Source organism: Staurois parvus, unplaced genomic scaffold (genome assembly GCF_062004578.1).
Source record: "Staurois parvus isolate SC_StPar_1 unplaced genomic scaffold, SC_StPar_1.0 ptg000145l, whole genome shotgun sequence".
Classification (NCBI taxonomy): Eukaryota; Metazoa; Chordata; class Amphibia; order Anura; family Ranidae; genus Staurois; species Staurois parvus.
In genome coordinates this window covers 16,728,091-16,755,310 of record NW_028317941.1, presented here as the reverse complement: position 1 = coordinate 16,755,310, position 27,220 = coordinate 16,728,091, and the positions used below count along the sequence as shown (strand labels likewise).

Below are 27,220 nucleotides of genomic sequence, written 5' to 3'. Positions count from 1 at the left end.
ACACCACCCACAATCCTGCCAGCCAATGCCTATATATGCAGTATTTTTCTTCTTTTCTTTCTAGCATAAAATGTAACTGTTCATAGAATGGGAAATTGCACATTGCTAAAGATTCCTAATGGTGTGAGTTTATAACACAGTCTACAGCGTTCAAAGGTCTGAGAAATGTAACTTATATCTCAGTGAACAGCAGTTGGGTATGTAGTGTATATCAAGGCATACAGTGAGGAACAGAAGTATTTGAACACCCTGCGATTTTGCAAGTTCTCCCACTTAGAAATCATGGAGGGGTCTGAAATTCACAGTGTAGGTGCATTCCCACTCTGAGAGACAGAATAAAAAAAAAAAATCAGGAAATCACATTGTATGATTTTTAAAGAATTTATTTGTCTTGCACTGCTTAACATACGTATTTCAACATCAAAGAAACAGCAAGAATTCTGGCTCTCAAAGACCTGTTACTGTGCCTTTAAAAAGTCCACCTCTACTCCACTCATTAATCTAACTTAGTAGCACCTGTCTGAGCTCTTTAAAGACACCTGTCCACCCCACAGTCAGTCAGACTCCAACTACTAGCGTGGGCAAGACCAAAGAGCTGTCAAAAGACACCAGAGACAAAATTGTGGACCTCCACAAGGCTGGAAAGGGCTACGGGACAATTGCCAAGCAGCTTGGTGAAAATAGATCAACTGTTGGAGCAATTGTTAGAAAATGGAAGAGGCTAAAGACGACTGTCAGTCTCCCTCGGACTGGGGCTCCATGCAAGATCTCACATCGTGGGGTATCACTGATGACAAGAAAGGTGAGGAATCAGCCCATAACTACAAGGGAGGAGCTGGTCAATGACATGAAGAGAGCTGGGACCACAGTTTCAAAGGTCACTGTCGGTAGAACACTATGCCGTCATGGTTTCAAATCATGCATTGCACAGAAGGTTCCCCTGCTCAAGTCATCACATGTCCAGGCCCATCTGAAGTTTGCCAATGACCATCTGGATGATCCAGAGGAGGCATGGGAGAAAGTCATGTGGTCAGATGAGACCAAAGTAGAACTTTTTGGTCTAAACTTCACTCGTCGTGTTTAGAGGAAAAAGGATGATTTGCATCCCAAGAACACCATCCCAACTGTGAAGCATGGGGGTGGTAACATCATTCTTTGGGGGTGCTTTTCTGCGAAGGGGACAGGGCGACTGCACTGTATTAAGGAGAGGATAAATGGGGCCATTTATTATGAGATTTTGAGCAACAACCTCATTCCCTCAGTCAGAGCATTGAAGATGGGTCGTGGCTGGGTCTTCCAACATGACAACGACCCGAAGCACACAGCCAGGATAACCATGTATTGGCTCCGTAAGAAGCAGATCAAGGTTCTGGAGTGGCCTAGCTAGTCTCCAGACCTAAATCCAATAGAACATCTTAGGAGGGAGCTGAAACTCTGTGTTGCTCAGCGACAGCCCCGAAACCTGACAGATCTAGAGGAGAGCTGTGTGGAGGAGTGGGCCAAAATCCCTGTTGCAGTGTGTGCAAACCTGGTCAAGAACTACAGGAAACGTTTGACCTCTGTAATTGCAAACAAAGGCTTCTGTACCAAATGTTAACACTGATTTTCTCAGGTGTTCAAATACTTATGTTCAGCAGTGCAAGACAAATAAATTCTTTAAAAATCATACAATGTAATTTCCTGAATTTGTTTTTTAATTCTGTCAGAGTGGGAATGCACCTACAATGTGAATTTCAGATCCCTCCATGATTTCTAAGTGGGAGAACTTGCAAAATCGCAGGGTGTTCAAATACTTCTGTTCCTCACTGTACATATTGCATTGATATGGAGTATATAATATACACCACAGAATTCTAAACCGTGTATCATAAAGCAAAACATGCAGAGCTCATCAGTCCACTGCTTGTAACACAGCATGTCTTGTAGAGCGTGATGCAGTCATCCAGATTATTTCACTTGCAGCATAGAGCACAGAACACAATGGTTTTGAGTACAATGTACAGCACTGTGTACAGTGGTTCAGAGTATATAATGTACAGAAATCAGAAGTCTGAATTTGCATACAGTTTTTTTCCTCCATGTAAGTATCTCCAAGATTTGAAGCCAGGGGACAGGAATCTTATTGGTAGCTGTCAAAAAAAAATCTAAGCATTAACATTTTGATATATTAGGGTTTCTGAATGTAAGAGGCACAATTTGTGTGTTTGGGAATGCTTCTCCTGCATTTGAAAAAAAGGTATGTTTAAGGGGTTCTTAGATCACCAACAAAAGAGTTGGACTGGTGTAATATGGCCAGGCAGCTACCCTTGGTAATACAAAATAAAGCATGAGGTAGAAGGTTGTTTTCCATTTTCAAAATTGAAGTTTAGTTTTTGATTGGAGTGGGCCCTTTGAAAAATAAGTGTTATTGAATGCTAACATGCTGCAATATCAGCGTTTGAACATTGCTTAAATTGAACCTGTGCAGGACAAAGCACCAGATTCACTTACATGCTGCCCTCCCCAGCTGCACATACCCAGCCAACAAGACCAAGAAATCCCTGTACTTCCAGGTATGATGAGCATGCGACTTTCTCTCCCACTTCTGTAACAGCATTGGTGGTTTTTTTTTTTTGGGGGGGGGGTTGTCACTCAGGTACCCAGTGCTGTCATAGGGGACAGGCAAAGATTCCTGAGCTTTGTGTATATGCTCTAAGTCACATTGGAGCTTATGCAGTTTATATTTTTTTTGTTCCTAGTGGCCAAATGGAGCAGCGGAGGAACAAAAGCTAGACAAGTATGTGCAGCTGAGGAGGAGTGTAGTAAACTGAGCCCACTATTACATATGAAATCTCCCACACTACCACAATAAACTAAAAATAGTGTAATATAAAAAACAAAAATCAATAAAAATAATTGAATATGATTGCTGCGGCAAAGGATGTGTTCCCACACCAGCGGAATATCATATAAAATGAATTCTGCACAATCATAATATCATCTCTGTGTGTACTCTCTTAATCAAAATGTATCTCAAAATACAATAAGCAAATAAACATATATATCATCACATCTATCTCAAAGAATTCCAATGTGAAGTCCAATATTTATATCCACTCTTGTGAAGTAATATACAATTAGTGAAGGTCCACTTCTTCTTCCACCATCAAATAAGGATCCTAATCAATGTGCACAGTGAATATTGAATAAGTGACCACTATGGTTAGTGTTTCCTCCACCTTCCAATCAAGCCGCTTACATCAGATATATAGAACATTAGGTAAAAATGCGCCTTGCCCTTTAATAGGGAATATCTTTACAAATGGCTCTTAGCTGCAGATCTCTCCATTTAACACTCAATCATTCTGCATGTTACTCCCAAATTTATTCTCAAGAATAAATATAAAATCTTCATTGCGCAGTATATCTATTTATTAAAACCAAGGGGATAAAATATGCTGATAAAACAAGTGCACTCTGTCCAGTGCACAGAGAATAAATCACCTCTTTAAAATGACATTTCTCCTTATTCAAAGATGGCCAACTTCCAGTTTCGCTTAGCATGATGACGTCATCCAGCCACGCCCTTGACGTATTTCATCATCCAATCATGACTGCTTCAGAAGGCGCTCCATCTGAATCAGCCATGATTGGATGATGAAAAAAGATGTAGAACATTTGGTTGAAGATTTCTGGTCCAAGAAAATGGTAACCTCCTAAAAAAAACATATATCAGACTTGTGCATTTTAACACACCTGCATTATGCACACCTGAAGTATTGTTATATATTATATATTTATAAAGCGTGCCTGAGATTTCAGAAAACCGGGAGAGGAGCTGAAATTCCAGACTGAAGAGCTCAGTGAGGAGAGCTCCGAGAGGTGATTGGAGGGAAGAAACACACCCTCTTCATACAGCACACCGGAACAGAGCTGAGACTGTTAATCTGCTGAAGTTCCCTCCCCATCACTATTTTTCTCTTGGTGTCAGGAAAACTTGTCAGAAGTGACTCATGCAGATAGCAGAGGAACAGGGCAGCCAACAGAAATGACACTTAGTGCTCTGGATTGAGACAAGTAAACACTATAAAGGGATATGCTTTATTCATATTTCATGTCTGTGGTGTACAACCAATTTAAGCAAGCACAAGTGAAAGCACCTGCTATAGTGTGTAGTAGCAAACATCACAGCACTAGAAGTGAACTGGCCCTTATAGATCTAGGGATAGGACAGACTGAAAGAAGTGAGAACGAATGGACCACACCAACCCCTCTTTTTACAATGTTCTTTGGATTTAAATGCTTTTGTAGGAAATTTTAACTCCTGATAAGTGAGGGATTTCTTTACCCTTAGATCCCAATTACTTTATTTATACCCTGCAGCTAAGAGAGCCTTTATTTTGTAGCAATTTGCTGGCCCAGCTGAGCCCTCCTGGTATGTGGTATTCTGTAACTTCCAAAGTTAACTTTAATTGTCAAGCATGGTAGAGCTTTTGTGAGAAAGCTGCTTTCTAAGAATAAAGTCCGTTGCAGGTTTTAATGGTTCACTAGGCTGTCATGCACCTTTAATTAACTTCAAATAAAAGGCTTGTTGGCCAATAACCGAGGTAAAGCTGTTTGAAGAGCAGTCTTCCGAGAGGTGAAACTGTGAGGGCTTTAATGGAAAAGAAAGAGAGGAAAAAAAAAATCTTTACTGTTTTAAGAATGTTTCTTGGTCTCTGACTTAAACTCACATCCTTTTAACAAGCTGTATTGATAAACGATGTGAAACGGGAAAGTTTATTTTTAAAATTGACCTATTGAAAATAAAATCTACTATTAAAGAGCAGTGCCAGACACCAAGCCAACTGCTGCTAACTATGCAACATTGGAGCTGTCCTAAAGGCAAAATGTCAGTAGGCTTTTTGCAGTGCTTCTAGATTCGAATGCAGGCTTTTGTCACATGGTGCTATATTGAGCAGTCATAGGAATTAAATGTATTGGGCAAATAACAGGGCCTATTTGTAACAGCTGTCTAAATGCTTGAGACATTCACACTGCAATTTTTTTTATAAATGGCCTCTTTAAATTGATTGTAAACCCATACAAATACCCACTGAAGTGCCTAGTCTGAAGTGATACACAGAGATTAAACAAATTCTCCAAGATTATTTTTATCTATATATCTACAGACTTCTAAAACATTCAGCTCAAAGGCTATATCTTAGCTCCAGCAAGCTGGGGTGGAGATCTTATGTCACACACTGCACAGCATAGAGAGTAGAGCTGAGTGTAATCTGAGATCTGAGTGGAGGGAATGGACACAAACCCCCACACAGTCTCATAGGGAAACATGGACAGCAGAGGCTGTCAATCACCTTCAGTGTGCTGGAAAGGTGACAGGGCCTCTCTCCTGAGATTCTATGTCCGCAAAGACTGCCAAAAGTGAGTAATGCAGAGAGAGAGAAAGCAGAGAGAAATCACACTAGGTGCTTTGGATTGGGGCAAGTACACACTACAGAGGGATATGCTTTGTTCATTTTTAACTTCAGAGGTTTACTTCTACTTTAATGTGCACTATAGCTGATTGGAAAAGGATACTGGAATCCTTAAAGATAAGGCACATGAGTTTAAATACAAGGTTAAAGAAAAAGACTGACTTGTAAACATGTGTCAGGAATGGACTTGCCAATAGTGGTGGGACTCACCTGCCTTGTGGGCTGCAGTACCAGGGCTGGCCAGCGGGTGCTTTCAACAACCAGAGGTTCACTTCAGCAATTAGCCATCACCTGGGGCTGATTGCAGGTGGTGTATTTAAGGGATGGCCAGACCTGCAGTCTGTGCCTTGGTGTGTGTTTTTCCATGGGCCTCTGTATCATGTAACCTGCATTTCTGTTCCTGTTTCTGCCTGACTTGTTGCCGACCCTGCCTGATCCTGACCTCTGCTGACTTCTCCTGTTTGATCCCTGGCTTGTGACCCTGACCATTCTCTCCGCCTGCTCCTCCTGTACCTACCTGCTAGTTATCGACCCGGCCTGCCTGACTACGTTGTGCTCTATATGTGTATGTACCTGTGTATCTATATCAGTTTAGGTTTGGGTTTGTTTCACCTTGTTGTATGTATTTGTGTTAGCTTGGGGTTTGGTGCACTGCGTTTATATTTGTATTGTTAGTCTTAATAAATTGTCTTATTTATACCATATCTGAAGCCTGCGTTTCCCTGTGTCAGTCCACACACTTCTGGTCACACCCGCTTCCCTGACAACATGAGTCCACAGACTTTCATCTTTGAATGAAAAGATCCATTTTAGATCCATTTTAAAGAAATCTCTTTGGTCAAAAATGAGCAAACTAACCATAAATGCTAAAAGTAGCCACCACATATTGCCTGGCCTGCTGGATACTATTCCATAAATCCTTCTATGTGTCTGGGGTGCTCCTGGTTCTGTGGCACAATTTAACTAGAGGTTTGGGCTTCTGCTCCAGTAGTTTTCTAATTCACAGAGGACTGTGAAATTTTGACAGCTAGCGGGGAGAGAAGATCCCCACTAGCTGTCAAAGAGGGGGAGCGGAGAGCGGTCCATTCATAACATGTTACATGTTACACCCTGAATATGGGTGTAACATATTATGAACAGTGAACTTCCTTTTAAAATCTGCTCTTTTGGATATAAAATAATTAAAACCCCTTAATAATATATATTTTCTGAAGGCAGAGATCCTGTAAAATAAAAAGATGGTAGTTGCAGTTTTTCCTGCGGCACAATATTTGTGCAACTGTTTATTAAAACTATATTTTCGATAAATAATTAACTGAAATAAATGTTTTGTGCACACAAGCACTATTTCATCTCCAGGGTTTTTTTTTGGACAAGTAAATAAATGTAGAGTAAATAGATGATGCCTTTATAATAATTTACCCAGTAATCAATATATAAAGCTTTAAATTCCATTACAGCTCATCAGTTTTGAGTTAAAGGATAACTAAACCCAAAATGTATTACAGCTTATAGTCCTTAAATGTGGTGGCTGAATTCGTTTTCTTTTTTTTTTTTTTTTTTTCAAGCTATGAACATTTTCAGCAAATACGGACAATACCTGATGATCTTGCCAGAAGTGTCCTTGTCATTTCCTGTACCAAAGATTTTCTTCCTTTCTAGCAATCTACTGTAAACTACCAATTGCCCTGCCCCCATATAATGGAGATGCTTGTAGTTCATATCAGAAGAGCAGCCTAGGGTGACAACCACAGCTCCCTCCATAGATACACTGGAGGAGTGAAGTAGCCACCCAGGGGTGATGGACCTCTTTGAGATCAAATGTGTCTTAATGGCTGTACTCTGGGGAACGAAGTATTAAGATAATTTTACACCTATGGGAGGTGGAGACCTCATTGAATTGCTGCATATGGGTGTCCCAGTTGCTTAACCCTTTCAGGCCAGTGCCTCCCCGGCCCTTTAAGGGGTTTCTGATGTTGGGGGCGGGGTTTAGGGTCATGTGATTGGCTGTCACGGCAGTCACATGATCGGAAAGATCCCGATCACAAGGAGAGATCGGGACCTTTCCATGAGATGCTGACACGTGTGCTGGGAGCGTGCAGGGTGCGCGCTCTCAGCACGTTTGTTTACAAATGGTATGCAAGTTTGCGGCCACTCAGCGTCAAGGCCCAGCCGCCAAGAGGCCGCATATTTGTGTACTGTCGGCGTGAAGAGTTTAAAGTGGTTCTAAAGCATACATTTTTTTTTTCTACCACACTATCTGCCCTAACCCCCCATGCCCCTAAACACTTACCTGTCTCCTGTCACCATTCCAGCACTGTCTCCAACTCCAGCACCACTCCCCACACTTCTTGCTTTCACAGGAGAAGTTGAGAGCAGCAGAGTCATAGGCCCCTGCTGTTGTCAGTCAAACACCTATGAGGAGGAAGCAGAGGTATGGCTTGCTGGCGTTGTATGTTGCAGTAGACACACACAGCCCAGCCGGGAAGTGCGCATGTATAGGTACCTCCTTAGCACTTGTCTTGCTAAGGAAGCATCTGGAGCTGATAGTGTAGGCAGGAGTCTGCCAGAACAATAGAGGAGGGTGCTTTCTGAGCAATATTGTTGCACAGAGCTGATGAGTATAAACTTTTTTTTTTTTTTTTTTTTTACATTAGACTTTAGTGTCCCTTTTAAAGATTTCCATTTTTCTTGAAATATCCTGTAGATCTGTAGGTAGATCCACTATTATTGTTTTAGCTCTGACGAAGGGAGGATGTCTCCCGAAATGCGTTAGCCTACCTCACTAAGGGTCTACCGTCACTTTGGACTGTCATCACGGACTCTTCTTCTTTGTTTTTATCCCCCTTTGGTTTGTGAGTATGCATGTATACTACATATTCTACGTCCAGCGTAGAAGAAATGAAGATTCCATTTTTAGCTGGGTCAAGGAAGTGTGACACACATCTCCAGCTGTGCTGCCCATTTATAAAGCATGTTTATTTGGATTCTTAATTCAGACACAGCACATTATGAGCCATTCAGGCATTCATCCACAGCTGACCCAGGATACTGCTTGTGGTTTTGCAGCATAAGGTCTTTCAGGGTTGAACTTGCAAGTCTATGAAATATTTGACTTATGAGGCACTGTATGATTTGCCGGAGTCTGCCAGATGGATCATTTGTTCTAATAGAAGCTCTGTCAGGCTTTGGCAGGGATGGAGTCTGTAGGCCCGAGAACCAGGGTGGGAATGAATAAATGCAGCATATTTATACGAGTGACAGGTTTAATCGGTTAAGTCCTGGTGATTGATTTCTCTTTTCTTCTCCCTCCATAAAGTAAGCAATGAGTAAGTGGTTTAAATTCTGGAGAACAGTGTTTCTACCTCTCCGGGCTCAGTGACATTGCGATAATATTTGTTTTCTGCCTGTGTCACAGCAACGGTATGAAGTCAGCTAGAGGGCAAAGCTGGTCTTACTGTGAAGGCAAGCTCGAGGAATTAAGGACAGCTTCTCGAGCCACATACAAATGCTACACAATGTCATACCTATCAGTTAATTGGGCATGACATTTCACACCAACTGTTTGTTCTATTTTTTCTCTTTTCCATGCTACAGTTCACGAACACTTATAGTTCTCCTCCCTATCCCCATCCTGGGACTGGACAGTCAAAGGGGAAGCAAGAGACTGATGAACCCTGCTCTCTCCTCTTATGAGCAACCGATAGGTTCCTTGTGCTGCTTTAAACACTGGCAAAGTTCAGTTTCTTGCGTCGATTACATTTAAGGAATAACTTATTGCTTGTAAATTTTTTTTACAGAAAGAAACACAAAATACAAATAACTTCCTAACTATTTCAATAGAAAGCTTGAACTCAGCAGGTTTCTGCTTATATCCACACAGGGCCAGTTGGTGCTGTCCAGAAAGAGGGTCAGGGGTTATACAGCCTCATAGGACAATCAGGGGAGAATGAAAACTCCTCCTACAAGCTTTAACCAGTGCTCTGCTGGATACTGATAGAATTCACAAGACTGTTCTAACTGTTCTTGGTCTCCAGCGGTGGATGCTGTGTGCAGGAGAGAACGGACAACGGCTGGAAAGTGACGTCACCCATAGACTTACTATAGGGCTTCCATTTTCAGCAGCCTCTCCCGCACACGCCTACACACTGAAGCTGCCACTGACAGCTAAGTGTGAGACCGGAGCGGCTGCAGAACAGGTAAGTAAAGCGTTTTCTTCTTTACAAGGCTAGATAGATTGGGTTTAGAATGTGACTGCCAGTAGTTTTAGAGTTAAAGTGAAGTAAATAAGTATTTCATCCCCTGCTGATTTTGAATGTTTAGAAAATAAAAACAGAAAACTATGGCAGCCACGACATTTAAAATGGAAGTTTAGCCAAATCCTAACTACAGAGAAGGAAATAAGTATTGATCCCCTGCTGATTTTGAATGTTTGCCCACTCACAATGAAATTATCATTCTAAAAATCGAATGGTAGGTGTATTGTAACACTGAGAGACAGAATAGCAGCAACAAATTCAAAAGAAATGCATGTCTTTACAAATTATGCACTGATTTGCATGTTCATGAGGGAAATCCCCTATCATTCAGCAGGATTTATGGCTACCAGGTGTCTTTCATACAGGTAACAAGCTGAGATTAGAAGCAGTCTCCTAAAGGGAGTGCTGCTAATCTCATTTTGTTACCTGTATAAAAGACACCTGTCCACAGGAGCAATCAAACAATCAGATTCCAAACTCTCCACCATGGCAAAGACCAAAGAGCTATCCAAGGATGTCAGGGACAAGATTGTAGACCTACACAAGGCTGGACTGGGCTACCAAACTATCGCCAAGCAGCTTGGTGAGAAGGTGACAACAGTTGGTGCAATCATTCCCAAATGGAAGAAACACAAAACAATTGTCAGTCTCTCTAGGTCTGCTGCACCATGCAAGATCTCACCTTGTGGAGTGTCAATGATCATGAGAACAGTGAAGAATCATCCCAGAACTACGCATGAGGATCTTGTTAATGATCTCCAGGCAGCTGGGACCACAGTCACCAAGAAAACAATTGGTAACACACTACACTGACAAGGATTGAAATCCTGCAGTGCCCGCAAGGTCCCTCTGCTCAAGAAAGCACATGTCCAAGCACGTCTGAAGCCTGCCACTGAACATCTGAATGTTGTAGAAGAGGACTAGTTGAAAATGTTGTGGTCAGATGAGACCAAAATTGACCTCTTTGGCCTCAACTCGCCATGTTTGGAGGAGGAGGAATGCTGCCTATGACCCCAAGAACACCATACCAACTGTCAAACATGGTGGTGGAAACATTCTGCTTTGGGGGTATTTTTCTGCTAAGGGGACAGGACAACTGCACCACATCAAAGGGACAATGGACGGGGCAATGTACCATCAAATCTTAGGTGAGAACCTTCTACCCTCAGCCAGGGCATTGAAAATTGGTCGTGGATGGGTTTTCCAGCATGACAGTGACCCAAAACACACAGCCAAAGCATCAAAGGAGTGGCTCAAGAAGAAGCACATTAAGGTCCTGGAGTGGCCTAGCCAGTCTCAAGACCTTAATGCGATTGAAAATCTGTGGAGGGAGCTGAAAGTTCCAGTTGCCAAACATCAGCCACCAAACCTTAAAGACTTCGAGAGGATATACCAAGCGAAGTGGGCCAAAATCCCTCCTGAGATGTGTGCAAACCTGGTGGCCGACTACAAGAAACTTCTGACCTCTGTGATTGCCAACAAGGGATTTGCCACCAAGTACTAAGTCATGTTTTGTGAAGGGGATCAAATACTTATTTCCCTCATGAACATGCAAATCATTGCATAATTTGTTAGACATGCATCTCTTTAGAATTTGTTGTTGCTATTCTGTCAGTGTTACAATACACCTACCATTCGATTTTTCGAATGATAATTTCATTGTGAGTGGGCAAACATTCAAAATCAGCAGGGGACCAAATACTTATTTCCTTCTCTGTAGTTAGGATTTGGCTTAACTTCCATTTTAAGTGTCGTGGCTGCCATAGTTTTCTGTTTTTATTTTCTTATTTTCACCTGGTGATCTGGCCATTAACACTCTTCCTGACTTAGGGTAGCTCCTCTATCTATGGAGCAGCAGTGGATACACCCTTTAACAACACTGTCTTGTGTGTTAGGTAGACTAGTGGATTTAGACGGACGTTACATAAATGAACAGCAAATTAAAGCCTGACCTCTGGTCTGTTAAAGCAGGTTAAGAAAAAAAACCATAGGATCAACAGGTAAAAAGTTACAAGGGGGGCTCATAAAAACAGACTACATTGTTAAAGCTTGTGACAGACTGCACAATAGTTGTCATTTTTAATTTTACAGTAAAGCAGAGCTCCACCCAAAAGGGAAAGTTCAGTTTTTAACACTTTGTCGCTCCCAGTTAAGGATTGGCACCTTTGGGGAGAGGGGGGTACCCAAATATGACAGCTACCCACTCCCACTTCCGCTGTGATCGTCTTGACGATTGGAAGTGGAAGTTGTCCCCCCCGTAGTCTTCTGGGATATGTGACAGGTCCCATAAAACTACAGGACTATTCACAAAGCACAGTGCTACTTGTGCATGCGCAGTGGGCACCTGACAATGTAGAAGCAAGTAGTCACAGCTGGGCACCTGTACTGAAGATTCTGGCATTGAGGACAGCCGATGAACCCGTCCGGTGTGACACACCGCTGGATCGAGGTACAGGTAAGTGCCTGTTTTCTAAAAGTCAGCAGCAGTTTTTGTAGCTACTGACTTTTATTTTATTTTTCATTTTTTTCATTTTGACTGGACCTCCGCTTTAAGTACCACTTTAAGGTAAAAATGGTTTCTCCAGGTACTGCAAATATTCTTTACACCATTTGTTAAAACTTCCTATTATAAATGTTATTCCCATGTAAGCCTAATGCATACAAAAAATCAAATGGTAATGTAAAAGTATTTTTTATACATAAATAGACAAGAATAACTGATGCCTTAACAAATAAAAGCATTTTCACATCTGCTCCCAGCAATTCTAGTTATCAAACTTTTTGTTATCTCATCCGTCAGGAAATGATGTGAATTGCAGAGGGTAATAGGCCAGCTGTGCTTGTTTTGGCTCTTATGTTTTTGGCAAGATTGGCAGATTATAGACAAATCTTTCCGCTTAACAGTGAAATTATAATTGCTGTTATGTATTTGAGAAATGTTTCTCTGCTTCGAGAGAGGCCTGTGAGACTGTCAGCCTCTTATTTTCTCTGTCACAGAAATCTAAGAAATATTAATAATGTGAATGTTAATGTCTGAAAAGGCTTTACTGCCAAAATGACACTTAAACATGAACTCCCACACAGCCCAGAGTACCATGCTGTGGGGCCGCTTTGTGCATGACTTCCTACGTAACTAGCTAAATTCAAATTATCTAAACAGATTATGTAATACCCAGTGGTGTATTAGAATTTTAATGTGAGTGACTTGTAAATCACACATTTAACTGAGCTTAGAAGTGCTATCCAGACATACATTGTCTTACATTTCATTAGTGCCTTGTGCCTTCTACACTTATACAATAAATATGAATCAATTTTGCTTTTGTCCATCTTTTTCATTTTACCAACGGCATTCAAGGCTTTTATGCCAAAATAACCAATGGATGTACTGTATCTAAATCCAAAGCTTTTTTTCATCTTTGGATAGAGAAGGGAAAGCTTTGTTTTGGGGTTTTATGATATTTGTTTCCCATTTTAAATATTTGCCTTCATTTCTTGTCCTGAACATACAACAGAAAATGTGTAAATATCTCCAAAGCGAGGGAATTCCCTGCTTAGACAGTTGTCGCCAGAACAAGTGTCCATATTGGTAGATTTCTACTCTATCCTTGTTATGGTGACAACTCAGAATTTTGGATTTCCTCCTATTTTCAGCCCCAGTAACAACTTTCTCCAGGACAAGAGTGTTTGTTCCGCTAGTAGGGGACACATATGGCAATAAAAACCCAATAGGAGTTTTAATTTCTCTGCAATGGAAAAATGATACCAGTCTGTTCTCAGCCTCTATATTCTTCAGCTCTTTCCCCAACTTCCCCGAGAATAGTAATTTTGCCTGTGTTCTGTGAGCCTAGCCTGTTGTTTACAACCCCCCTTTCCAAGAAAGCACGTCATCATGCAGACTGGGCTCACAGTGCTCCAACATTGAGCAGTGTTCACCTGTCATTACATGACGAAAAGAACACCCTTGTGGGTGGGCATGTGTCAAGCAGTTGCTGAAATCCTGGAGTTCTTCTTTCAATTCACTTTCCCAAAGATGTTTGTATTTATTTATTTTAAAAATGGCTAAAAAGTCGTCCTGTTAAAAGTACTTTCAAATTTTAGTAAGAATAAGATCTACAGGAAGTATTCATACAGCAGATTTAGATTATACTTTCTGTAAAGTAAACTTTTAAAATTAAATTCCAGGTTCGATTGAATTGTTGCGATTTAACCAATTAGTCTGGTAGGTAGCAGCTACTGTCTGCCATAATGGTCTAATTCCTATCCCCTGGTAATTTTTTTAGTCCAGGCATAATGTGATGGCACCAAGGCATGGAAGTGGGTGTGCCCTATTTGGTCAGTTGCTGTTACCAAACCCTCCCATCTCTGCCTGAGTGTTAAAAATGGCATCACAAGTTGTCACCTGAGTATAATTTATCTGCGCCCTAGGTCAACTCTTCTGTCAGGACTACATTACTTGAAAGCTGCTTGTGGCACAGTGCAGCAAGGCAGCAAGCTGTGCAGGTACAGTGCTCGGCATAAATGAGTACACCCCTTTTTGAAAAGTAAGATTTTAATCAATATTTCAATGAACACAAGAACAATGTCCAAAATTTTGACAAAACCTCACAACAAAAACTACTTCATCTAGTATTTTGTATGACCTCCATGATTTGTAAGGACAGCACCAAGTCTTCTAGGCATGGAATGAACAAGTTGGGGACATGTTTATCTTTTTCTATTTTTCAAGAACGACCTCTTTTATAGCCTGGATGCTGGATGCAGAATGATGCTCAACTTGTCTCTTCAGAATTCCCCATAGGTGTTCGATTGCGTTCAGATCAGGAGACATACTTGGCCACTGAAGCACTTTCACACTGTTCTTCTTCAGAAATGCAACAGTGGCCTTAGATGTGTGTTTTGGATCATTGTCATGTTGAAAAACTTCACAACGGTCATGGGCATGGAGTGATGGTAGCATCTTCTCATTCAATATAGAGCAGAACATCTGTGAATTCATAATGCCATTAATGAAATGCAGCTCTCCAACACCAGCAGCACCCATTTAGCCCCACAGAAGGACACTGCCACCACCATGTTTCACTGTAGGCACCATGCATTTTTCTTTGTACTCCTCACCTTTGGGATGCCATACAGTTTTGAAGCCATCAGTTCCAAAAACTTTTATTTTGGTCTCAACACTGCAGAGTACAGAGTCCCAGTAGTGTTCTTTTTCAGCATGGGTCCTGTCAAATTCTAGGTGCCCTTTTCTGTGCATGGGCTTTAAGAGAGGCTTCCTTCGTGGACGACATTCATGCATGCTATTCCTTTGCAGTGTACGCCATATTATGTCAGGGAAACAATCACCCAGTTTGGCTTTATACTTCTTTATCTAACTGCAGTGAACGTGCATGGCGATTTTCTTCAACCCTTCTCATCAGAAGATGCTCCTGTCAAGGTGTTACTGTAACTACTGTGAATGGCCTGGACCTCTGTGAGATGGTTGCATTCCATCTTCGTTACATTTTTTTATCACTTTTGCTACAGTATTCTGACTGATAAGTAAAGCTTTGCTGATTTTGTTCATCTTAGCCTTCACCTTTCTTGTGTAAAGAAATTATTTTCTTTCTCAGGCCTTGTGACATATCTCTTCCATGTGGTGCCATTGCTGGCAGCATGAAATGGGAAGGGATTGTCTTTAAGCAATGCCTTTTTATAATCAACTGTCTGCTGGACACCTGTTTAATGAATAATTAGACTCACCTATAGTTGAATTTTTGCTAATTAGGATTTTGTTGTCTAAAGTTTAGCTTTGCTCCTAAGACTTTCTTTGGGGTGTATTCATTTTTGCAACATGGTCTTGAATGAATTTATTAGGAAAAATACTTTTTTGTGTGTGCAAATTAACAAATCTTGTTTGCAATCAATGGCCCGCATTTGTGGGAGTATTTTGTATTACAGTGTCCCATAGAAAATGTTGATTCTGATAGGAAAGTAAAGACAAATCTGTTTGGGTGTACTCATTTATGCTGAGCACTCTAGGAGTGATGTACCTTAAGGCTACTTTCACACTGATCTGTGGCATATGCTGTTTTGCCACAATTTTACCGCGCTTGTGATGTGCTTTTAACATGACATGTGACTCAAAAACCTTGTTTGCATACAAATTGAAAGTGTTTAGGTTTGAACTTGTATTATATGGTTTTGGTAAATCTAATAGAACATTGTACAAGAAAATTGTATAATATATGGCCAGCTTAACCAGGCAAACCGATACATAAATATTTCAAATACATACATGAACTGTCTTGCCTGCAAAAAAAGTGCATAATTCAATTCAGCCAGTTGACCAATCCAGGCCCTATATAAAGACCTCCTGACCATTTACTTTATGCCTTATATTACTGTTCAGAACTGTGATTAGATCGTAAAGTAGATGCAACTCAACTCTATTCTCTCCTGCAGTCATTAAGCATCATTTGGTAGAATACAGTGCCTCCTCTTCCTCTGTTGATGTGTGGGGGATTACCCAAGGCATTGCAGATTAATGTACTTTTTAAATATATTTTTTTAATGTGTGTATTAATGGAGATCTCTTGTAATGTACACCTAAATGTATACTTTTATCTCTTATTTTTCTTTCATTGTAGGTGGTCAGGCTGCGAAAGTTAGCCCAGCAGATTGCTAACTGCAAGCAGTGTATAGAACGGTCCACGTCCCTGATATCTCAAGCAGAGCAGTCTCTGAAAGAGGCGGACCATGCTCGCTTCCTCCAGTCAGCCAAGAGCATTACAGAAAGGTACCTTAAATTCAATCATGTTTTTAGGAATGTCACTTTGTTATTGGTCTCCTTGAAGAGCAGTTGTCACTTAACTGTCACAAAGTGACAGTTGCTCCTGAAAAGGCCTTACCTTATGATACTAGTATTTGCCATGCTCCTCTGTTGCACCATTTATCTGTCATGACCCTCAGAAATATCCATAATGTCTGTTTATGGGAGGAGCATTTACATTTCTTGCTTGAAGGTTAGACTCGGGGCATCCACAGGAGACCAGGGCATGTGGGAGATCAGTAAAGTTGAGTGTCAGTGGTGTGGGGCATTGGCCTATCAAGAGAACCTGTCGCTTGCCCTAGTTCTTGTGCCATTTATTTTGAAAATCTATGCAACCTTTAAGGCCACAAAATATCCAATTTGATATTGATTGGCCAAAAGTAAAGCTGGGTACACATGGGCTGAAAACGATTGGTTTGGCAGGAACAGGCTGACTTTAGGTCCTTGTGTACAGCTGTCTGCTCTACAGAAGCCAGTCTTACGATCGGCTTCTGTTGAATGGACATGCTGGAAAACCATATCTGATCATCGATGGCAGGCAATGGCAGAATACAAAGACACGGGGCAGGGGGGAGGAGATCACTGTACTAAAATCACTAATATCGCTTGTGTTGGTGCGGTGGTATCTCAGGTTTTTTTCGTTCAGCCCACTGGGTTGACCGAAAACAAACTTCTTATGTGTACACCACATAAAGATGTGGTAGCCCATGAGTGACTGATTTTGTTGTCCTCAAACGTTGTATGCTGTAGACACATGCCTGTCTGTCCATGCCTCATAGATTTGGTCAGCACTATGAATGTGCATATCTTTTTCAAAATGAACTTCTTGCCATCATACACTCCATAAAATGGGAAATTAACTTACTTTTATTTAAATATTTTTCTGTTCTTAAAGTGGAGCTTTACCCAAAAGGGGAAGTTCTGCTTTTAACACTTGTCCCCCATTCCCCATTAAGAATTGGCATCTTTGGGGAGTGGATACCAGAAATTGACAGGTATCTACTGCGATCGCCAGCGGAACTTGTCCTCTTCCCCCTCCCTCCATGCAGTCTTCAGGGACATGTGACAGGGCCCAAAAGACTACGGGACCATTCAGAAAGAGCACGCTACTCACACATGCGCAGTGGGCACCCAGCTGTGAAGCCGCAAGCTGTCACAGTCAGATTCCTGCACTAAAGATGCCAGTGCCGGGAACACTGGATGGCTGGGGAAACGGGCTGCGGGGAGGACACCGCGGGATCGAGGGACAGATGAGTGGCTGCTTTTTAAAAGTCAGCGGCTACAAAAACTATTTTTTCACAGTGTGACTGGAACTGAATCTTTAATTTACAATCTATTTTTTCTTAAATGCGTGGGAAAGGTTCAAGCATTGATTGTAATAATATTGTAGCATAAGAGTAACAATAGGGTAGTGTAAGAATGGTAAACGTCAGGGATTATTTTCTCAGAATAGGTGCAGGGGGTTTCTTAATCACTTCTTGTCTCCGTCCCCTACGCATCTCCAAGGCCCTTCATTTAACCCCCTACCCACCCCCCAGTACAGATCCTTATAGAGAATACGGAGCAATTAGCATTTTGTGGTGCCAAGTAGTTTGTATGGACGGTGTTAAATGATAACAAGAAAAGTAGTAAAATAGACTCCCTGCAGCCAGCAGCAATAGAGACCCTCCCTCGAGCAACAATAGATTCCCCCAGCAACAATGGACCCTTGCAACAAAACACCACCTCAGAAACAACAGACCCCCCCCCCAGAAGCCAGCATCAATAGACTCTCCAGCAGCAAACAACCATAGACCCCTCCCTCAACAGTAGATCCCTTCCAGCAACAATAGATCTCCCACCAGCAACAACAGACCTCCCCAGCAACAATAGACCACCATGCAAAAATAGTTCCCTTCCAGTAACAATAGACCTTTCAGTACCCCTTGTCATTACACGCATTCAGTGCTGGAGGTGTTGAAACCGCGTTTCCCCGCGTTCCCGCTAAAAAAATCAGGCAAAGAGCTTTGTTGGTTAAAGTTAATAATACATGTTAGTTTAAGCAGTAACAAATATTATTACATCACAGTTTTACACAACTATCTTATGAAAAGCAGGGAAATCCTGTCCTAATGCCGTCCTTTTATTTATTTATTTTTTATAAATTCTTTATTTTCAAACTCCAGCAGAGCAAATTGTTACAGTAGAAAACATTACTGATTGACACACAGGGCAAACATCTTTCCTTTCAAGTATAGAGGGAGTTCAAAGGCTCTAAGATATTCACATTTATCGATGTTCTGAATATGTACAAAAGAAAACAGGCTTATATGTTCAAGTGCAATTGCTGCTTTGACTCTCGGTTTTCCTGTTTTCTAAGAGGGGAATGTAGAGAATAACAGATTGAGAAGGGGACAGGGTAAGCGAAAGGAGAGGAAGAGAAAAAGAAAGGGGGGGATGAGGGTATAGCTTCTGCAGCTTCCAGTGATCCACCAACTCATTCATGAGGGCCCAGGGTCCCTGTAAAGGAACAACGGGGTCCAGATTTTAAAATGTTTTTCCGTATGTTCTCTGACATCGGCTGTCAACTGCTCCAACTGTATGTCAGCCATCCAGTGTGCAATAATAAGTGGAGAAGAATTCTTCCATCTTTTTTGCAGTTTAAAAAAGAAAAAAGTGGCAATTTTTTTGTCGACTTGGACATTATTGATCTACACGATTTTAGTGATAGGTCATCAATAAACAAAGTTCAGCAGTTGTCCAGTGTTTGATGCACATGCTTTCAGCCTGCGTATATTTTTCAAGCTACAAAATCAAAATGCCATAGTCCATTGCAATACTATATCCTGCTTACCATGTTACTAGTTACTATTGTAAAGTTTGGAAAACATTCATTCTCAATAAATCAGTCATTCAGAATATCCGAATATAATCATTTCAGTATAATATGTTATTATGTCTTTTTTTATTAGATGTTGGATACTGCTTACTTAGTCAGATTATATATAGACTACTCTTTCAGTATAATTCTTGTGTATCCCATTTTACCACGTCCCCCTCCCCTTCTACTTTCTAGCCTGCAACAAAAACAAAGTCTGATTTGTATAAGGCAGTAACTTGTTTGTAGCCAAAATATTTTGGAGAGAAAAACTGCATATGTGTATAATTTATCAAGAAGGTTTCCCAGAAATACTAAAGTTGGCTTTCGTAATCACCAGACTTGGCTCTTCATCCTTTAATTTTTTAGCATGTGAAAGAGATATTAACAGGAAGGAGATCTCAAACACATAGTTTAGTTATAGGAAACGTAGAAATTACATAGATTGCTAATTTAACTACAGTTGCTGGGGGCACATTTAGAGAGGGAGCTATCCAATCAATGCCTCTGCCTGACCACAATCCCACCCTTTGACAGGCTTTGAGGGCGGACATGTCACTCCTTGCTGAAGGGAGCTCAGAGCTACAGGTATTAGAATCGTATTAGCAGTAGTAATGGTGGACATACTATTTGTGCATGATGGCTCTCCCTAATAGAATCAGTTGGGAAGCAGGAGGATTTCTTCATAGTGAACTTACTGTGCTCCAGCAGCGGGCACCTTCTTCACTCCCTACTGGACCAGCAAGGCACAGAACACTGTAGAGAGGTGAAAGGAACATTTGCTCTCTGACCCCCAGTTGTATATTATGAACGATGACATTGCTCAGGGTGGTGCAAAGGCTGCCTCTTTCTGTTTAGCTAGCTATCTAGCAGTCTCTTTATACAAAGTAAATAAGTGTTTGTGCTTGGGCAGTAGTTAAATGTGGGTCCTCCAAAAAATATTCTTGTACATGGGTCTTTTGGTGGCTTTGGCCACTGAGCACAAATTTTAGGTCTTAGGGCTTAGGAATATCTTTGTAAAGGGTTTGGTTCTGCTTTAGGATTGTGCCACACTATCTAATACCAGGTGGCACTCTTTAAACCTCTTTTAAACCCCCAAAATCCCCTTTAAATTATTTCACAATACGAATACTGAAGAAAGGATTGCTATTTTCTGCTATTTTTTAGTTCCCTGATTGTTCTTTGAGGGTTCAGCATGCTAGATTAATGGCTAGGAATATTGTTAATTGATAAGTTGGTTTTATTCATGGAATGTTTGTAAATATTTCAAGAACTTCAAATATTTAAGTGCAGTTTAGATTTTAATAGCATGTTAGTCAGCTGTTTTCTGGTTACACAGGATACCTATGTCCAGGGACAACTTGCACCATAAGCAGACTGTTCAGGACTTTTGAAATAGTGACTCACAAATGAGTTGATAAAGCCTCCACTTCAATGGAATTTTTGGAATGCTGGAAATTTTTTTAACCACAAAGAAACAAAAAAGAGAAGCCAAGACATGTCCTGATCCCACCTAGTGTATAGTGTCCAATGGATGGGACATGTGAGTTGAGTAGTTGATCTCCTGTGCGGTTGGTCATTCCTGCTGAAGAAATCAGATGCTATCTGTGAGCATTTATCAACACAACTTTAGCATGCAGAGTGCAGCAGCACCCGCCTATGTAAATGAGTTCATGTTCTAAACTCATTAGAGCGCTGATATTTGTGAATTGATAAAGTGTTGCTTTGTTAAAGTGTAATGGATAAAGTGTATTTAAAGCCTAAACTTGCTGTCACCATAACAAAAATAGAGGTAAATCCTGTCAATGGGGATATGTGTTTTGATGACAACTGTCTTAGGCATGATTCACATGGGCTTCACCTTGTACACTATCTAGCAAAGAGTATTGGGACGCCTACTTTACACACCCATGAACTTTAATGGCATCTCAGTCTTAGTCCGTAGGGTTCAATATTGAGTTGGCCCACCCTTTGCAGCTATAACAGCTTCAACTCTTCTGGGAAGGCTGTCCACAAGGTTTAGGAGTGTGTCTATGGGAATGTTTGACCATCCTTCTAGAAGCGCATTTGTGACGTCAGGCACTGATCTCGGATGAGAAGGCCTGGCTTGCAGTCTCCGCTTTAATTCATCCCAAAGGTGTTCTATCTGGTTGAGGTCAGGACTCTGTGCAGGCCAGTCAAGTTCTTCCACCCCAAACTCGCTCATCCATGTCTTTATGGATCTTGCTTTGTGCACTGGTGCGCAGTCATACTGGAACAGGAAGGGGCCATCCTCAAACTGTTCCCACAAAGTGGGGAGCATGAAATTGTCCAAAATGTCTTGGCATGCTGATGCCTTAAGAGTTCCCTTCACTGGAACTAAGGGGCCAAACCCAACCCATGAAAGACAACCCCACAAAAACCACTTAGCACAATGCAGTCAGGCTCGTACTGTTCTCCTGGCAACCACCAAACCCAGACACATCCATCGGATTGCCAGACAGAGCAGCATGATTCGTCACTGCAGAGAACACGTGTACACTGCTCTAGAGTCCAGTGTCAGCTTGCTTTATGCCACTGTATCCGACTGACGCTTTGCATTGCACTTGTGCTGTAAGGCTTGGATGCAGCTACTCGGCCATGGAAACCCATTTCATGAAGCTCTGTATGCACTGTTGTGCTAATCAGAAGGCTACACAAAGTTTGGAGGTCTTTAGCTATTGACAGTTGGCGACTTCTTCGCTCTGTGCACTTCAGCATGCGCTAACACCGCTCTGTCATTTCACATGGCCTACCACTTTGTGGCTGAGTTGCTGTTATTCCCAGTTGCTTCCACAGGTGGCAACCTATCATGCTACCACGCTTGAATTCACTGAGCTCCTGAGAGCTACCCATTATTTGTACAAGCAGTCAGCATGTCTAGGTGCTTGATTTTACATATCTGTGGCCATTGAGGTAATTGGAACACCTGAATCCAATGATTTGGAGGGGTGTCCCAATACTTTTGGCAATTTAGTGTATAAGAGCAGTGTGAACAACAAGCTTTACAAAGCATTTGCAGAGCTATCAGCAAGCTTTGTTTAAGATTTTAAAGTACCATTATTTCCAGTTTGTAAATGCTGAACACAGATCCTAATGGGAGTATCGAATTGTAAACAAGCTGCTCAGTGCTTTTTAAAGCTTGCGAAAAGCCCGCTAGCAGCTTTCTTAAAGTGGTTCTAAAGCCTCAAGGTTTTTTACCTTAACACATTCTATGCATTAAGGTAAATAAAATATAATGGTAAAGAGCGCTCTCTGTAATAGCAGCTGATACACTCAGGTAACCAAATAAAACCTCAAATATACAATAAATCATAAAGTGCAGCGCTGCACTTTATGATTATTTGTATGCATTAAGGTAAAAAAACAGTTCCTAAAAGAAATGTAATATTATTTATTTATTACAGGGACTTGTATAGCGCTGTCAATTTATGCAGCACTTTACATATATTGTACATTCACATCAGTCCCTAACCCTCAAGGGGTGTACAATCTAAGGTCCCTAACTTACATTCATACATACACATCCTAGGGCCAATTTAGACAGGATCCAATTAACCTACCAGCATGTCTTTGGAGTGTGGGAGGAAACTGGAGTACCTGGAGGAAACCCACGCAGGCACAGGGAGAACATGCAAAGTTCAGGCAGGTGGTGCCCATAATAAAAGCAACACGTTTTGTTAATGGTCTAGCAACGGTCATAGTGAAAGCTAATACAATTCTGCATTCTAAAAGTGTAATGGGTGTGTATTTACCATCTGGTGCATTACTTTGTATATAAGTTGAAAGTGCAGATGTTTCATGCTGGGATTTGTGATAGAAGACTAATAGCAAGTTTACATTTACATGTGGTTAGCTAAGAAAAAGTTCTACTATATAAATTACAATACGGCAGTGTTCTTCATGTTTTCAGCTCATATACGTTTCCTGACCCAGAGCATATAAGCCAGATATAAAGAAAACATTTCCTTGAACAATGGAACAGTAAATCACATGTTGCTGTGTATAGGTAACATCCATTTATGTATTAATCATTTTGTTTTGTCATTTTAGAGTTTCAATGGCAACAGCATCATCTCAAGTGCTGATCCCAGAGATCAACCTGAATGACACCTTTGACACATTCGCTTTAGATTTCTCCAGGGAGAAGAAGATGTTAGAATGTCTTGATTATCTCACAGGTAAACTGTTGGTCAGCTGCTATTATTTAATCATTCAAATGATGTAAGCTAATCATGATTCCCTTTACTGGGCTGCACTTTGTCATGAGGACAGGATAAGAGATGTTTCCTACTCCAAGGGAACATTTACATGTGAATTTCTCAGTGTGTCATTATAAACTGATTACAGCTACACCTACATTACATTACAAGAAAGATATTAAAGTAAAACTGAAGCCAAACTTTTTTTTTTTTTTTTTTTTTTTTTTTTTTTTTAACTGCATAGATTATGGGAAGGTTATACCTCCTGTCAGTTTTTTTTCCATCTGTGTCCCATTGGGGAGATTTCCATTCACATCCTGTCTCATAGCCACAAAAGGAAGCTGACTCCGAAGTGAGGGAAGTCCCCTCTTAGGTAGATGTCACCAGGACCAGTGTCCTTATTGGAAAATGTTCACTCTTGTTCCTCTTCTAGCCACCAGGGCAAATACAGAGCGGGTGAATCTCACTAATAGGGGCACAGACAGCAGTAAAAGCCTGACGTGTTTTAATCCCTCTCCAGTCAATCTAAACTATAAAAAGAAATGTTTTGGCTGCAGTTGCACTTTGATAACCCTCTGTTTTATGCCCAGGGGACATCCTGTAGATTGTATCTGTCTTAGCAGCAGGTTCTATCAGAATGCACAGTTTTTTTTCAGCCTAAACACAATCTGAAACTTGTCAAACTAGAGTTTTTAACAGGTGTCAGACTGTGATATGTTTGAGTATCATGTGCTAGACCCAGAGTTGGTTTTGCTTCTCCGTGTGCAGATAAGTCCATACTAAAGGGTACAATGACTCTGCAGCTGTCTTATATGGAGGGACCTAGAACATGTCTATGGTAAATACAAGATAGTATAGGAAAAATCTAGAGCACCACACCACAGATTTAGAGTCCAAAAGTATGTTATTTATCATCAAAGTGCAAATATAACAAGCCAAGATGTTTCAGGTCTACAGAGTTCCCCCTTAGGGCCAGGTCACACCAGAACGCAGTGCTTTTTTCGCACTGCATTCAAAACACACTGCAGCTGTGGTCTGCAGCAGGTGTGAATGTTAAAAGATAAGTTCACCTTTTAGTAAAAAAATTATAAATGCACATTTTTTTGCAGGTACAAAATGTGTATTTATTATTTTTGTCTGCAGGGGCCTGTAAAGTATTGCACCAGCGATCTGCTGATCCTGTCAGTATATCTGCTTGCCTGTACGGGATGTAGATATACTGACAGGAAGAATCCATGAACTACCACGGCACTCCACAGTGCCATGGTAGTTCATTTAGGACTACAAGCCAACAGCCGCCAAAGTTGTCTTAACTTTGTGTCTCTCATTCACAGAGGACTGTGAATGAGTGACGCGAGCGGAGCCACGTTTTCTTCAAATTTGACAGCTAATGGGGGGGAGATCCCCCGCTAGCTGTCAAAGTGGGGAGTGGGGGCCGGTCTAATCCTAACATGTTACAGCCTGAATATGGATGTAACATGTTACGAAAGGTGAGCTTATCCCTTAAGTTAATGATACCAGAAACCCAGGTTTTCAAAAACAGTGCATTTGCCGACATTGGATCATATGGTACAGAAGAACCATCCGATCTGTTTGTAGTGAGTTTCCAAAAGTAGTGCTTGCACTACTTATAGTTCAGTGCGATTTTAGCCCATTTAAAATGATTGGGCTGAAATCGCATTGCACAGAACTGCAATTGCATTCCTGTGTGATTCCTGGTGTGAACCGACCCGTTAATCAGAGCTTTCAGTGATGGTTGGTTAAGCTTGCATGAATTAATTGGATTTAGCTGACGAGCTGGCTTCTTTAATCTTTACGCCAAAAATACTTCACAGCCACTCTGTACTAGTATGAGCTTTGGTGTATTTTAAGGAACATCATACCCCTGCTCTAAATTTTTTGGATTCACTTTGTAGTTTAGTCTAAATCTAAATCTACTTGGCCTGCAATCTTGTGCATTTATATGGTCACTAAACTTCTTTGTTTCTTATTTCCGCCTTATAAACTGCTAATGCCCTTTTATATGCCTTTTAAACCAGAAAATATTTTACCCCATGCATAATATGCTTTGGAAAATTATTTCTTTTACAGGATTATTTATTATAATAATTAGTAACTGGAAAAAAAAACCCCATCAGATTTCAATTACTGAAGTGAAATCAGTATAGATAATTGGTTGGTTACTACAGGTTACCAGTGAATAGTATTTTGAGTTAAGTCAATTATCTATCACTATCCATCACTCATCTATACTTCTACATTCCCCACCACATAGATTCATTTTTCTGGAAGGATGAGATGGCAGGGGAAGATCAGGTGCAGAGACCTCACTGTGAAAGATAGCAGAAACATGTGTAGGACGCAGATCGATCATATTCACTCAACAATATGAGCTTCAGTACATGGGGAAATAGGCTGCTTTAATGGCCAATGTAAAGGAAACTTGTACTATGTGAACATACAGGATGAGGTTTGTTACCTCTCTTTCTAAAAATGCTAGTTGCTTGACTTTTATGCCAACCAAGTGGCTTCAGTTGTCCCCGACTTGGAACAAAAGTACAATCAGTAATTCTGACTTTGATTTGACTTAACTTGCTGCGTGTTTGTTCCGGGTCAGTTGATAAAAGCATTAAAGCCAGAGGCAGCCAGGTAATATTTTCAGATGGAGGTCGGCAATGGCAGCATCTATATTTCTCCTGGTGCAGGTGAATCTTACGTTTCTGTTGCTGTTCTTATTATTATGTTCTACATCTACAGTATGTGCGTGAAAATGTTTGTTATTGTTATGTCTTTTGACAGCTCCCAGTCCTCCAGTCATCAGGGAAGAACTCTGCACAGCATCTTATGACACAATTACTGTTCACTGGACATCTGATGATGAATTCAGTGTTGTTTCCTATGAGCTTCAATATACCATATTTACAGGACAAGCCAATGTTGTCAGTAAGTATGTCTGTGATCATGTATTGCTTTACTGTTAGGACTAAGTATAGATTTTATAAGAAATTGCTGAAGTAACTTCTTATTTATGTATTTATTTCAGGTACTTCTATAGCGCCGTCAATTTACGCAGCGCTTTACATATATATTGTACATTGACATCAGTCCCTAACCCTCAAGGGGCGTACAATCTAAGGTCCCTAACTTACATTCATATACTAGGGCCAATTTAGACAGGAGCCAATTAACCTACTAGCACGTCTTGGTATAGATATACTCCTGTACGGTTGATCCTGTACTATGGGCTCCTTGAAGATCTTAGTTTACCCTTGCATCTATAGCCTATTACAATTTCATAGCTTGTTCTGGTTTAATCTTTTCCAGATTGTTGAACTCCTCCTCCCATTCATCTCCGCAGTTGCAGTATGTTTTGAATGATACCGCTGAAAGGGAGGTCAGACATGGGAGCTATATGAGATCACAGGACTACACCTCCCAGCATTTAATGGCATTACATGTATGCTTGCTCTCTGGGTGGTGATAAAATTACTGACAAGGATCTAGAGAAATCTTTCACCAAGCTAAATTGTTTAGCAGATAGAGGCCAGCTCTTTTTCAGGAGGAGGTTAAGCTGTGCAGAGATGCAGCAGTTGACATTAAAGCTAGCCATAAATGGC

The 27,220-nt window shown here is 40.9% G+C and overlaps 1 protein-coding gene across 1 annotated transcript in view; it reads left to right on the top strand.

Annotated features, from left to right (window-relative positions):
• Positions 1–27,220, top strand: part of MID1 (midline 1) — a 276,740-nt gene that overhangs the window by 189,155 nt on the left and 60,365 nt on the right. Inside the window, exons 5-7 of the mRNA XM_089673900.1 lie at positions 16,345–16,493; positions 23,455–23,582; positions 26,403–26,546. Coding sequence (XP_089530026.1) covers positions 16,345–16,493; positions 23,455–23,582; positions 26,403–26,546 — 421 coding nt within the window. The remainder of the gene's footprint in view (positions 1–16,344; positions 16,494–23,454; positions 23,583–26,402; positions 26,547–27,220) is intronic.